This window comes from Pundamilia nyererei, unplaced genomic scaffold (genome assembly GCF_000239375.1).
Source record: "Pundamilia nyererei isolate P.nyererei 1_Seehausen unplaced genomic scaffold, PunNye1.0 scaffold00066, whole genome shotgun sequence".
NCBI classification, from domain to species: Eukaryota; Metazoa; Chordata; class Actinopteri; order Cichliformes; family Cichlidae; genus Pundamilia; species Pundamilia nyererei.
The window spans coordinates 2,197,093-2,209,510 of NW_005187467.1; the positions used below are offsets into that span (position 1 = coordinate 2,197,093).

The 12,418-nt window shown below is 37.3% G+C and overlaps 1 protein-coding gene across 4 annotated transcripts in view; it reads left to right on the forward strand.

Annotated features, from left to right (window-relative positions):
• cadm2b (cell adhesion molecule 2b) overlaps nucleotides 1-12,418 on the forward strand; it is a 141,963-nt gene that overhangs the window by 88,539 nt on the left and 41,006 nt on the right. For all 4 annotated transcript variants that reach the window (XM_005735982.1, XM_005735983.1, XM_005735984.1 and 1 more), the window contains exon 2: nucleotides 11,368-11,394. In XM_005735982.1, the coding sequence (XP_005736039.1) occupies nucleotides 11,368-11,394 (27 nt within the window). The remainder of the gene's footprint in view (nucleotides 1-11,367; nucleotides 11,395-12,418) is intronic.

Below are 12,418 nucleotides of genomic sequence, written 5' to 3' on the forward strand. Positions count from 1 at the left end.
TCAAAATTGAAAGAATATTAGCATTGTAATACATTGTAAAACATGACTTGGATACTCACAGACATAAAAAATTAACAGACACATAATTTTCCTTTTCATTCTTGTAGTGCCTGGTCAGATTTTAAAAGCAACCTAAAAATAAAAAGATTAGTTTAAATATTACATGATGTTACATTTTAATTTTTCAGTACTGTGGTAAATATTGCAGTTGGGTTTTTTTTGTGTTTTAAACCTGAGTTTATTTGAAAAAGTTCTTTAAAACAATGCTGTTGGGAAATGGCATAAATTATCTGTCAGGTAGTAATATATGCGAATCGTATATATAAAGATAAATAAATAATTTGACTTTCTCTTTTGTGTCTCGGCTTTCTAGAACCTTCACCCTCTTCTTCTCATCTTCTGGCTCCGACTTCTACATTTCATTCCTCCTGTTCATTTTATTCTCCATTGCCTTATACTCTTTGTTCTCTCTCCCTTTGTACCTCTGCCTCTTTTCTGTCTCCTGCCGAAGTGTTTTAAAGTATAATTTAGTAAAATGATATAGCCCTTCTTCATTTTATCAGTGTCTGAGTTGACGTGCCACTTTGGATTTAAATTTTCAACAACACATAAACAAAGGCAAAATGTACTTTTTGCAAACTTTTATTTATAATATTAAGACAGTATAATTCTACTTGGTGTTTAGGTGTTTGTTGTTAAAATAAGCCTAAAGCTTCTATTGTAATTACCAAAGAACATATATCTCTCCATTAATTAGGCCCACATTGATTATGTATTCTTAAGTCTATGTACTAATGCTATAGTAAGAACAATACTAATCTTATTCTGGGAAAAGATGGTAGTACATCCTTTAACTTCCCTTCTATCTTAATCATCTTGTTGTTATTTTCAACATCTTCACGGTTTCACAGTTTTTCCAAAGCTGATGTAGAGATTAATATTTATGTGCAATAACAGATATTTTTTGGACTGACTGTCACTAGAACCTATTTTGTTGGTCCAGTTGAATAAATTAGCTCATTGCCTGCTTTTACATCGACTGAAAAAAGATGTTTTCGTTTTAACTAAGGTTTCACTTATGAGTTATTTGGGGAAATTTTGATTCTTTGCACATATTTCCAACCAGATGCACTGCATTCACGCTTTGGGGCAAAGCCTGCTCTGCTGTGCTTGTTCTCCATAAGTTTGCGTATTGCTTGCACCCAAATTAATCGAAAAAAATATAAACATATCAAAACATCAAAACAAATTTTGCATGCAAGCACCATATTTTGAGTGCTGAGTGTAGTAAAATGTGCTGTCAAATAACCAGAGCCAGTGAACCATCTTATTACAGTATTTTCTACACTCAAAAAAAATAATTCATTGGATGAACGTAATTTTATCTTGCCACTTATATTCCATCTAAACAAATCATGTTATATTAATCATTTCTTGGTTGTGTTGTGTCAACACGATATATGTGTGTAGGTTTCACATAATATTAACATTAACATTCAATTAATTTGACTTTTGTTCAATCAACATGTTTGTACCACATTAGTCTAATTAAATTTATTTAAATTCATCTTAGATTGTTTAAACACTTTGGCACATCAAAAGTCAGTCTTGTTACATGAACTAGTAAAATATTTGTTTGTTACACCAATGATAATCTTGTTGAATGAATGAAATGTAACTTATTTTTGTAGTACATGTTGTATTCATATTACCTAATGTTCAACAAAAAAATTCAACGGATTTACAGCAACTTCCAGTCCACCCATCTTCTTATCTTTATCTGGGCTGCAGAAGTGATAGGGTCACAGGGGCAGGGTACACACTGGACAGGTCGCTAGTCTATCATACAGAGGCAAACAACCATTTTCACTTCAACACATTTGGGTAATTTAGAATAACCAGTTACCCTTACAACTGCATGACTTTTAACTGTGGAGGAAACCAGAGTACGTGGAGAGAACCCACTGCAAACTTCGCCACATTGTGGATTTGAACCCAGGATGTAACAACCACCCAATTTCATTTTTTTTGAGTGTAAAGAGGATGTTTGATTTTTATGTTTTTTAATTGGATGAAAGGGCTTTACTTCATACATGTTTGTATAAGCAGTTTGATTAACCTTATCTTTGTGACTGGTGTTCTCTTCAAGTATGTTTGTTATATTTTTCTATTAACCTTTATTGGTTGAAATCCCTTTTATAGTTCTAACTCTTTCTTACATCTCTAACTATTACATACATCATCTTTTAGCCCATTTAGAGAATGTAATAGGCCAAAATAAACTTATAAACTACTACTGGATTTTGGTGTAGTGTATTTTTTACTGATGCCCCTATTACTGTGTACCAGGATTGTATGTTGCATTTACTTTTACAATAACAGTGTGACATGGAAAGATGACTGGGTCTTATTCATCATACAGTGGCTACACCTTGACACAGCTGTGTTAAATCAGGTTTTTGCAATTACTCTGGCTTGCCTTCCCCTGCTTGTGTTCCTCTAACTGGAGGGACACTTGCAGGCTTTTGTTACATGAAGTGCTCCAATTGAAACACAGTAGAGACAAGATGAGAAAATTGAAGAAGGAATTGGTTTGGGGTGTCATCAGGTACAATATGTGTGTCTGTAATGCTACCTTTCACAGTGTTCTACCAGTGTGCTTAAATTGTGGTGTTTTTATTGGACCAGCAGTAGAGATGTACGGGGCCGTGTGCTCCCAGGAGAAAAGTAAGCTTGTGTTTCTCTGAGTGGAAGTGCTGTTATTAATAGAGGGGTAAAGCAGGAGGCTCTATTATTAGTATAATTTATTGGTTATTATCAATACATAGAGCTGAAGACACTGATCATTGAGTACAGCTCGACACTGGTGATAAACACAAAGTATTCACTGCTAAGAGGATTTTGCAATTACACTTAACTAACTGCACAATGTCATTTTCAATAGGCTGATTGCTGGGGTCACCAATCTTTACTATTATAAGAGCCATTTTTAAACTTTTCTAAACCCTTCAAAATCATTGTGGAGCTGTAAAAACTGTTTGTTTAAACTTGGCATAATGAATGTAAAACAGCTTCTTGGGTATAATTGAGCCTGTCAATATTACTAAAAGGTAAAATTAAAATGCTTTACCACATGTGGCTAGATAAGTTATCATTATTTAATTTTTGATTATAATAATACCTTGTTTTTGTTGAATTCATGGAATCACAGACTAGAACTACAATAACTAATTATTATTTACTTATTAATTTTATTGTAATGCAATAAAAAATATCTATCACCATGTTTAGGCCTACTTTGATATATGGGTAACTACAAAGCTGTCATGTTTAGGCTGTGTGCAGGTATGGAGGACCCAAAGTGCAGACTCAACTGAGGTGGGAGTGAAAATCAAAAAACAGAACACAGAACACTAACAAAGAAACCAAAAGAACAGATAAATAAAGGCAAAATCAAAGTACAATAATAATGAAAACTCAAAAGTCTGGGTCAACGACCCAGGTCTCCTAACACAAAGCTGTGCAGCCATGCATAGCTGCAGCTGTGAGTCCTACTTGTTTTTGTGCAAATTAATCAAATTAAAAGGATCCTGTTTTGATAATACATTTCATAAAAGGCAGCCCAATAGTTTTGAAAAGACAACAGTAAGTATAATGTAGTTGTTTTTAATTGTATTGTAAGTCCAGCAAAAGATCAAGCATACTTGTAAACTGTACAATTGGCAGTGAGCGCAAACACATTTGTCTTGTTTCCTGCTCTAGTTTCCTCCTTGACTTTTTGTTTTAGTTAAATTTAGAATTCAGAGTAGGGGGGCTCTGGACTAGCCATTTATGTGTATTTACCCAGGCTAACCAATGCAACTGAGGTTAAGGATAATTTTCATATTTATCTAGCTTTTTGTTAAAGCCATAAGGAGATGCTGGTAAGAGAGCCACATGTGGTCGGGGAATCATAGGAATCTTGCACTAGTGCAATCAAACTGTTGCATAAAGTGTTACAGATTGTACAGAATGTTTGTTCTGTTGTAGTTTGCCACACTTTGTGCAGGTCTTTTGTAATTAGCTCAAAGGTAAACAGTAATCTTTTAATCTAGAGGCTCCTTCTATAAAATGTTGCTATGGTCCTATAGTGATTTTTACAAATACACTTCTGCCCTAAAATATTCTGAGCATTACATTGCAGTTACATTACATTATGAGGTGTTACATAGCGCAAAGTACATAACTCAGTGTGAGGTCCAATTGCATCCATAGTGCAGGTAAATAGTCCAGTGAATTCCCAGAAAGCTAGTGCGCGACATGTTTGCTCCTGCATGCTCCTGCATGCTCTACCCAGGCAATTTCCTACATTTCTCAAGTTATGCACATGCTTGATGTGAACTATCTCCTGTTGGGTGCGAAATGTAAAAAAGGCTTTCTATGGACAAATGTCATGTTTATGTTTATCGAAGCTGATCAGTAACATTTAAATGAGAACATTCGCCATATTTCTTCAAATACGTTTCTGGCACTTTTTTAAAAATCAGTTGTTGGTAGACTTGGATGTAGGGACATTATGGGAAAAATGTCACGGTCCTGGGTCGTGACCCAGTGTTTTGAGTTTCTTGTATCTCTGAGTTTTTGTATTATGCTCTTAGTTCTTTGTTGCCCCAGTTTATTCTATAGTCTAGTGTCTTAGTTTGGCCTTCTTGTATTCTGTTTAGTTCTCTGAGTATTTAGTAGCTGCCCTCTGTGTCTCTTTGTTGTTGTTCTCTGTGTTTCTTAGTTGCCCTGTCTCCCCTAGTCTAGTTTGGATCTGTACTACTTCCTGTTTTACTTTGAAGGTCTGTGTCTCATGTGAGTGTATCCTGCTTTGCTTCCTTGTCTTGTCAGTTCTGATTTCTCCCAGCTGTGCCCTCTTTCTGTATCTTATTCCCCTCGTTACTTCCCAGTGTATTTAAACCCTGTGTTTCTCTGAGTCAGTGTTGTGTCGTCCCTCATGCTGTGTGTGTTTTTTTAGATTCTTCTCAGTTTAGGTTTTGTAGACGTTCTTTGTTCAGCAACAAAAGCTGCCATTTTGAATTCAATCCCATTTATAGTGAGTTTGCGTTTGGGTCCAATTCCTGCCTGCACACAGCCGAAACGTGACAAAAAAACTGAAGCATCAAATTAATAGAAATTTAATGAGCAATGATTTTGATCATCTTCTGATTGTCCTCTGCTCAAAATGTTCCAGCTCTTTCTCAGTTTAATGCCATTCCAAATTGGATATTGCTGGTCTGTGAAATGTTGGCTGATCAAAAACAAGCATTTTGAAGACCAAAAATTTCAGTTACCTGCCACTGATGTTTGAGGGCCACCCACATGCACAGCTCCCCAGAACAGCTATTAAAACTGCCCTGTGATTCCACTTGTGGCTGTGTGGATGTGAGCTGAATATGATGAAGTACTTCCCTGTCAGAGGGTTACTTACAGCCACGCTGTCCCAGGAGAGTTTGCTGTGTGACACTGGCAGAAGGAGAGCAGTGACCCCAGTGATGGCCAGCTGAGGGACAAAGTCCAGAGCTGACTGTTAGAAGGCAAACCTCTCAGTGGTTGCTTAAGCTAATCACCACAGGGATCAACAACCATCGCTTTGTTAAAGCTTATATTCCCACGTTAGGAAATGAGTTTTAAAGACAAGTGAACAGACTATTTCCTGACACACTGTAAAAGTCACAGAATGCCTCTGGTGGGTGAACTGGCCAAAGTCCCATTGTTCTGCTTTGTTATATCTCTCCTTTTCTTATTGCTTTCCTATGTCATTGTCATTGACATGCTATTATCAGTTTTATTGTTCAGTTCTGGCAAATATTGGACTCATTCAGCTGGTGTGGGATCCCTACTCATCTTGAACATGGTTTCATCAGTTCCTGCTGTTTTTGGCTTGTTTTGTTATGTAAAGCTACTTTAGATAAGCTGTGGTTCCTTTATTTTTGTTTTGTTTTTTTAACATTTTGCAGTCTTAATTTGTTCATCATTAAGTAAGATTATTTTAGGCATGGTGATAAATGAGTGTAAGTATAAACTATGCCTAAATAAGCAACAGTTGTGTATATTTATTAGTACTCTTTTATCTTGAAAGCGGCGTCTTATGTTATTTTAAGGGTTATTTTCTAAACCACTGTTATTTTGGCATTTTGCTATTTGGGACAAAAGGAAAATGCATTTTTAAACCCCACTCAGGAGGCAGTAAAAATGAACTGTACAAAGGAAAACAAGTTAATTATATTATGTGGTTTATTTAACTAATTACAACAAGTACTTAATAATAATCCACAAGGATAATTGTAAAATACTCTAAAACTGCATAAGAAAACATGTCCATATTTGGATACAGTTAAAAACATGGATGGCTATTGTTGTTATAAAAACAACAACAACCATAGGCCAGCTTAATACCTTGACTTTAATGTTATTACATTTATAGACACACTGTTTTCATCTTTCATTTTTAATTTTCATTTAAGCCATGCAGAATTCATCAGTGACATGTCACTTAGCAACCTAAACCTGGAGGTTTTAAGGGATGCATAGACTAAAACAGTGTTTAGTAGCAACTTCTCTTATATGTTCAACTTGAACTAATAGCATTTCATCCATTTAGCTTCTTAATTTCTCAAGAGTCCACTAAAACGCAATGTTTTTCCATAATAAATTAATAATAGGATTACTTGCAAATGAAACACAAGGAGCCAGAAACCAAAACAGCAAACACAGGAGCCCAGAAAACAACTCAAAACAACCAAACAAACAAGGTCCACAAAAGGTGCAGGAGGCCATGAAAACAGTTCCAAAAAAAAGTTCAGGGGGCCGGCCTGGAGGTAGACAGCACAAGGTCCAAACCCGGGCAGTTCAGGAGGCCGACTGTGTGAAAAGCAACAGCGGCGAAGGAGGTCCGGAGGCCGGCCACGCAGAGGACAGCGGCGCGAAGGCAGGCGAAGGAGGCCCGGAGGCCGGCCGCGCGGAAGGCAGCGGCAGCGGCGGCGACGCAGTTCAGGAGGCCATCCACGATGGCAATGAAGTCCAGTCATCAGCCTGGAAGGTGGCTGGCAATGTTGAGGTGCTGGACGTGGACTGGACGGCGCTTGGCAGTGGCAGGACCAGGCGAGGCAGGACCAGGCAACGACGGCGTGGGAGCCGCTGATGGTGGCGCTACAGGCGACGAAGACTGGACGGGCCCCTCGGACCCTCCAGCGGAGACAGAAAGGCAGGAAGGCAGAGGAGCAGGCTCAGCAACAATTGACTCAGCTAAAATAGGTTTTAACCCCTTTTCACCATGATTAACAGTTTTCAAAATCCTAGGTTTAACAGTCTTAGAGTGAGCTGACTTGGGGATGACTGAACCAGACTTGACAAAACCTGAACTGACAGAACCTGAACTGAATGTCTTAGTACTAGTAACATTGCTCACAGTTTTAACAGGGTTCATAGTCTTAAGCTGAGGATTATTGTCCTTGATTCCTCCCTGCTCAGAGGGAGCAAAATGAAAAAAACGTTTCCCAGTCTACGTCATCATCCAAAAGGGAAGTTCCCCACGGATCAGAGGTGAGTTTATTACTCTTAACGTCAGATGGGACGTGAGAATAGGAGAGAAACACAGCTGGGGCAAATCAGGCCTAACGAAACAGGGGAAGCAAAACCAGACACATTAACATAAGACATGCACCTCCAAAGTAAAACAGGAAACATAACACAGACGGAACTACAGACACAGACTCTGACTGGACACAGGGAGACAGCAACTATGGAACAGAACAGAAACCAGAAGACAACTCTGACAAAGAAATGATAAATGATATAATAAACTCAAAACTCTGGGTCAACGACCCAGGCATCCTAACAATTACCTTATTGTGTGTGTATAACCTCTTTTTAAGTTTTGTGAATATTATACACGGTTATGCTGAGGATTGTCGGCCAGTTTCCACTGGAAATGCCTTTTGGTTAAACTGTCAGCAAGGAATTTGCATTTGCACTGCTAAATTTTTATATAACTTCCATGCACATAAATAAAGTTGTGGAGTTGTAAAGTATTTTGTCTAGTGTCAATTATATCATCAGTTATATCATTATTGCAAATTTTCAAATGTATATCGTGATAAATATTTTTGGTCATATCGCCCTGCTCTTCTTGCAATAATTAATCTAATTGATCTAATGATTATATAGACACATATATAGGTGCAACATTGTATTTCATCACGCTGAATGATTTTCAAACCTGCTCACGATTATTCCTGCTTTTGAGAGAGTTGACTCTCCTCATTATGCTATAATAAAGTGTGATTATTAATATAATTACTCAGTTCATTTAGTTATATGAACAGTAGCAGGTGGGCGTTTGCAGTATTTCCACACGCTGTAGCGTTGACCTTGTGCAGTTAACCATGACAAGTGTATTAAATATACTGACATTCTTACAGAAGTGTGTTGTTATGCGCTCTCCTATCGATTTTCAGTGAAAGTCCTCTTAGGAATGTCAAAGTGTTATACTTGTCAGAGAGAATATATTGATATGCTTGCCATGTGCTTGCAAACATTTCCAGTTCACAGCAAGGAGAATCTTATCATGGTGTCTGACTTTGTCAACACTATTAAATTTAGAGAGAGTCTGTGATTAATAACTTCCACATAAGGAGAAAATAGGAAGAGGCGCAGGCTTGAAGGCTTACAGAAAGATTAATGAGTGTCAAAAACAATGAATTTTCCATTAGATAGTAGATTGTCATACATTACTTGTGTGATCTTCCAGGTTTCCTCATCAGATAAGTTTGTTCAAGGATCATCAAAAAATTATCCATTTTTTATAGATAAAAATTTTATCCCTTGTGCACAAGTCAGAAATATTACTTTTTCCAAAATACCACAACTAGCAATCTAATCATAGTTTTTATTGAACATTTGACCTGACTATTAAGAGAGAACAAATACGAATGTGCAGAACTTGCCTTGTGAAGGCTGGTTGCAAAGGGGAAAAAAGGACTGATTACGGGACACTCTTTTAATTTCAGCAGCATTATTTAAAACACACATGCACACGCAAGAACACGGGAAGTGTCATGCCTCTCTAAGACCTTTCTCTGCAACTGTGTTATTATTGTTACCAGCGATGGCCAGCTGATATCAAATATCAGCAATGGGGAAAACAAACACGCAGCATTCATGAGCATGTTGAATACTAATGCAACTTTGAGTAGCAGAAAAATGATAAGAAGTGAAAAATTATTCTTCACAACAAGAGAATCAAATGAGGCATGCATAGCGTGAACAATGCCACTGGCACCAGCAGCTGGAAAGGGATAGTGGTCTGTTGGATATTTCCCATAATAGACCAGATGTGTCAGCATACAGTACATTTGTGGACCAGAGAAGAGTGGTAAATTGTATAAGTGAGGCTTTCTTGACAATTTCAGAAGTGCTTTTTTTGAGTTATTTTCTCTGTCCACAAGTAGCAGCGCATTGCATGACCTTTAGTCTGTGAAAATCTGGGAGAAATTTGTAAGTAAAACATTAATTTTCAAGCAAAAATAAATCACTAATGCCAAAATAAATAAAAAAATAAGAAAAAAAATAAATTACAAATGCTTAAACGTTTTTGTTTATCCTTCTGTTCTTTCTAATGCAGACTTTGGACTGTGTAAACTGCACCTTAACATCAGGTTCCACAGATTTTTCAGGTTCTAGTTACATTCCCTGAGAAATCAGACTTCAGCTTATAATAGCGTAATAGTTTCAGTTGTTGCCAGGATATCCAGTTCAAAACCGATTTTTGGTGAGGTGGACACTAAGGAAGGAAAAAAGGAATTTTATCAGTTGGTTACGTAGAGAGATTGAGCTGGAAAGAATCTGCTGTGGGTTAGGGTGGTTAAGAATAGAGATAGAGATGTGTGTAAAGAGCATACTGGGTACGTGTAAGCAGTATTTTGAGAATAATGAATGCAGAAAATGGGAGAGCGAGGAGGACAGAATCCAGAGAATTAGTAAGGAGGAAGTAAGAGCAGCTGTGAAGAGGATGAAGACCGAAAGGCAGTTGGTCCAGATGACATACCTGTGGGAGGTACAGTATGTATATGTCTAGGGGAGATGTTTGCGATGATTAAAGCTGGGTGACATACAGCATTATCTTGCTGGCAGCACTAATCAAGGGAAAGATATGGTCGCCAACAATACTCAGGTAGCCTGTTAAACCATTGTTCAGTTGGTACTAAAGGCCCCAAAATGTCCCAAGGAAATATCCATGACACCAACCACCACCAACCTATACTGTTGACGATTTCATGTTTTCATATACTTTTGGCCAAATTCTGATCCTACCATCTGACTCTCGCAGCCGAAATTAAGACTCATTAAACCCAGCAACATTTTTCCAATCTACTATTGTCTGGTTTTGTGAGCCCGTGTGAATTGTAGCCTCAGCTTCCTGTCCTTAGTAAGCTAAGCTTGGGAGTGGCACCCAATGTGGTCTTCTGCTGTAGCCCATCTGCTTCAAGGTTCAACTTGTTTCCATTCGGTGATGCTTTTCTTGCATACCTTAGTTGTAATGAATTGTCATTTGAATTATTGTTACCTCATCATCTCGTCATCTCAAAGCATTCTAGCAACCCTCCTCTGACTTCCAGCATCAACAAGGCATTTACACCCAGAGAATTGCCACTTAATGGATATTTCCACTTTATTGGACAATTCTCTGTAAACCCTAGTGATATTTGTGTGGAAAAATCCCAGAAGATCATCACTTTCTGAAATACTCAGACAGGCACTTTTGGGGATTACATACTCACCTCTTGTACTCATGTGATGACATCAAATAACTGCTTTGCATAAAATGATTACATTAGTTCGCTTTAACTTGATCCAAAGACCCTTGGTGTTTTACTGTCCTAACAGATGCTGCTGTAAAGCTGTATTTAGTATTTAATCATGTCATATGCAACACTATTGCCAGAAAAAATAGGCAGTTACAGTTACCATAACTATATTGGAGTGTTCTGACTTTCATTTGACTTTAATTCTAAGTAACTACATTACTTGGGACAGGAGCTACAGATGCATGTTTTAATGAAGGATTAATGGTACAAATAAGGTTGTAATAGAGTTAAAACTGATAAAGATGTAATAGTCAAGTCTTTTCTGTCTCTTGGTAATGTATTGGTGATAACACTTGACACATCATCAAGTTATGTTATAAATGAGTACTGAGTATCCTACTCCCATTTCCATATTAACAACATTTAATCTTATACTTCCTGTCACCATGGAGCAAATAATCATTATGCTATCAATTGTATTCCTTCACACTACCTATCTAACTTCCTGTCTCCTTCCTTTACCCCCTCATGCTATCAGTGGCTGGGACAAAAAGCAAAGCTAGAGGTGAGTTATTGCCTCCATTTTCTTGCTACATGATTTATGTTGCACGCAGTTCCCAATAAACAATGTTTGGATCACCCTTTTATCTCCACCAAAAGCCTAGCAAGCATTAACATACGCTGCTCCTCCTGAACCATTCTGGGCATTTTTTTGTTGTCGTTGTTAACCTTTCTTTCTCCAGGAAAGGTTTGTTGAACATCCTTGCTGTTTTCAGATACAATCTTCTTCACGTATGTGTAGATTTCACACTGAAGTGCTGCCTGCCTCACCAAGCCATGCTTTCCTGCATTTGGCCTCTGTGCAGCTCATCTGGAGCAGCTGGGGGTGGTTTCCAGTTCAAGGACACCTCATATTTAGGGGGGATCATTTCTTATTTACTCATCCTCAACAGATTTTCTTAGCTGTATTGCACATTCAAACAGGAGATGTTCTGGTAACCAACTTTATTTTTTTTTCACCTCTGACCATCAGTATTTTACACTTTTTCAGATAAATATGTTCACTTCAATGGGTCTGATCTATTGCCTATTAAAATCTGCTTTCAAATGCATTATTAATTTAGATATTTGGTCATTTTAACAATGTTTCTTTAAGTTCAACATACATTTTGTGTTATTGGTCTTTTTTGTTTGTTAGTTTGCTAGCATTTTTTTCATTATCTAGGTGTTACGAAGATATTGTTTGCTTTATGTCTACCTTACCATTTTTTATTTGAATCCCTCACTACAATCATACACTCATACATTAATTAGTTTTCAGTCTATTTGTTTTGCTGTTTGTGGATGTTTTTTCTTTTACATATCCTCAACCAAACTAAATGATTAATGTTTTATTTTTGGTTTTTTCTTAAAATGAATGTTAAGCCCCACACTCCCTCCTGGAAAATACTGTCTTTTCTAATTACCAAGGAGGTTTTTTTTATAATTAACAGAAGATACACATTTAGCCTTTGTACCCGTAGAATGGGACAGGCTTTTTCAGAAGCACCTTTGTAGCTGATTAATTGTTGATAATATATTATATATAT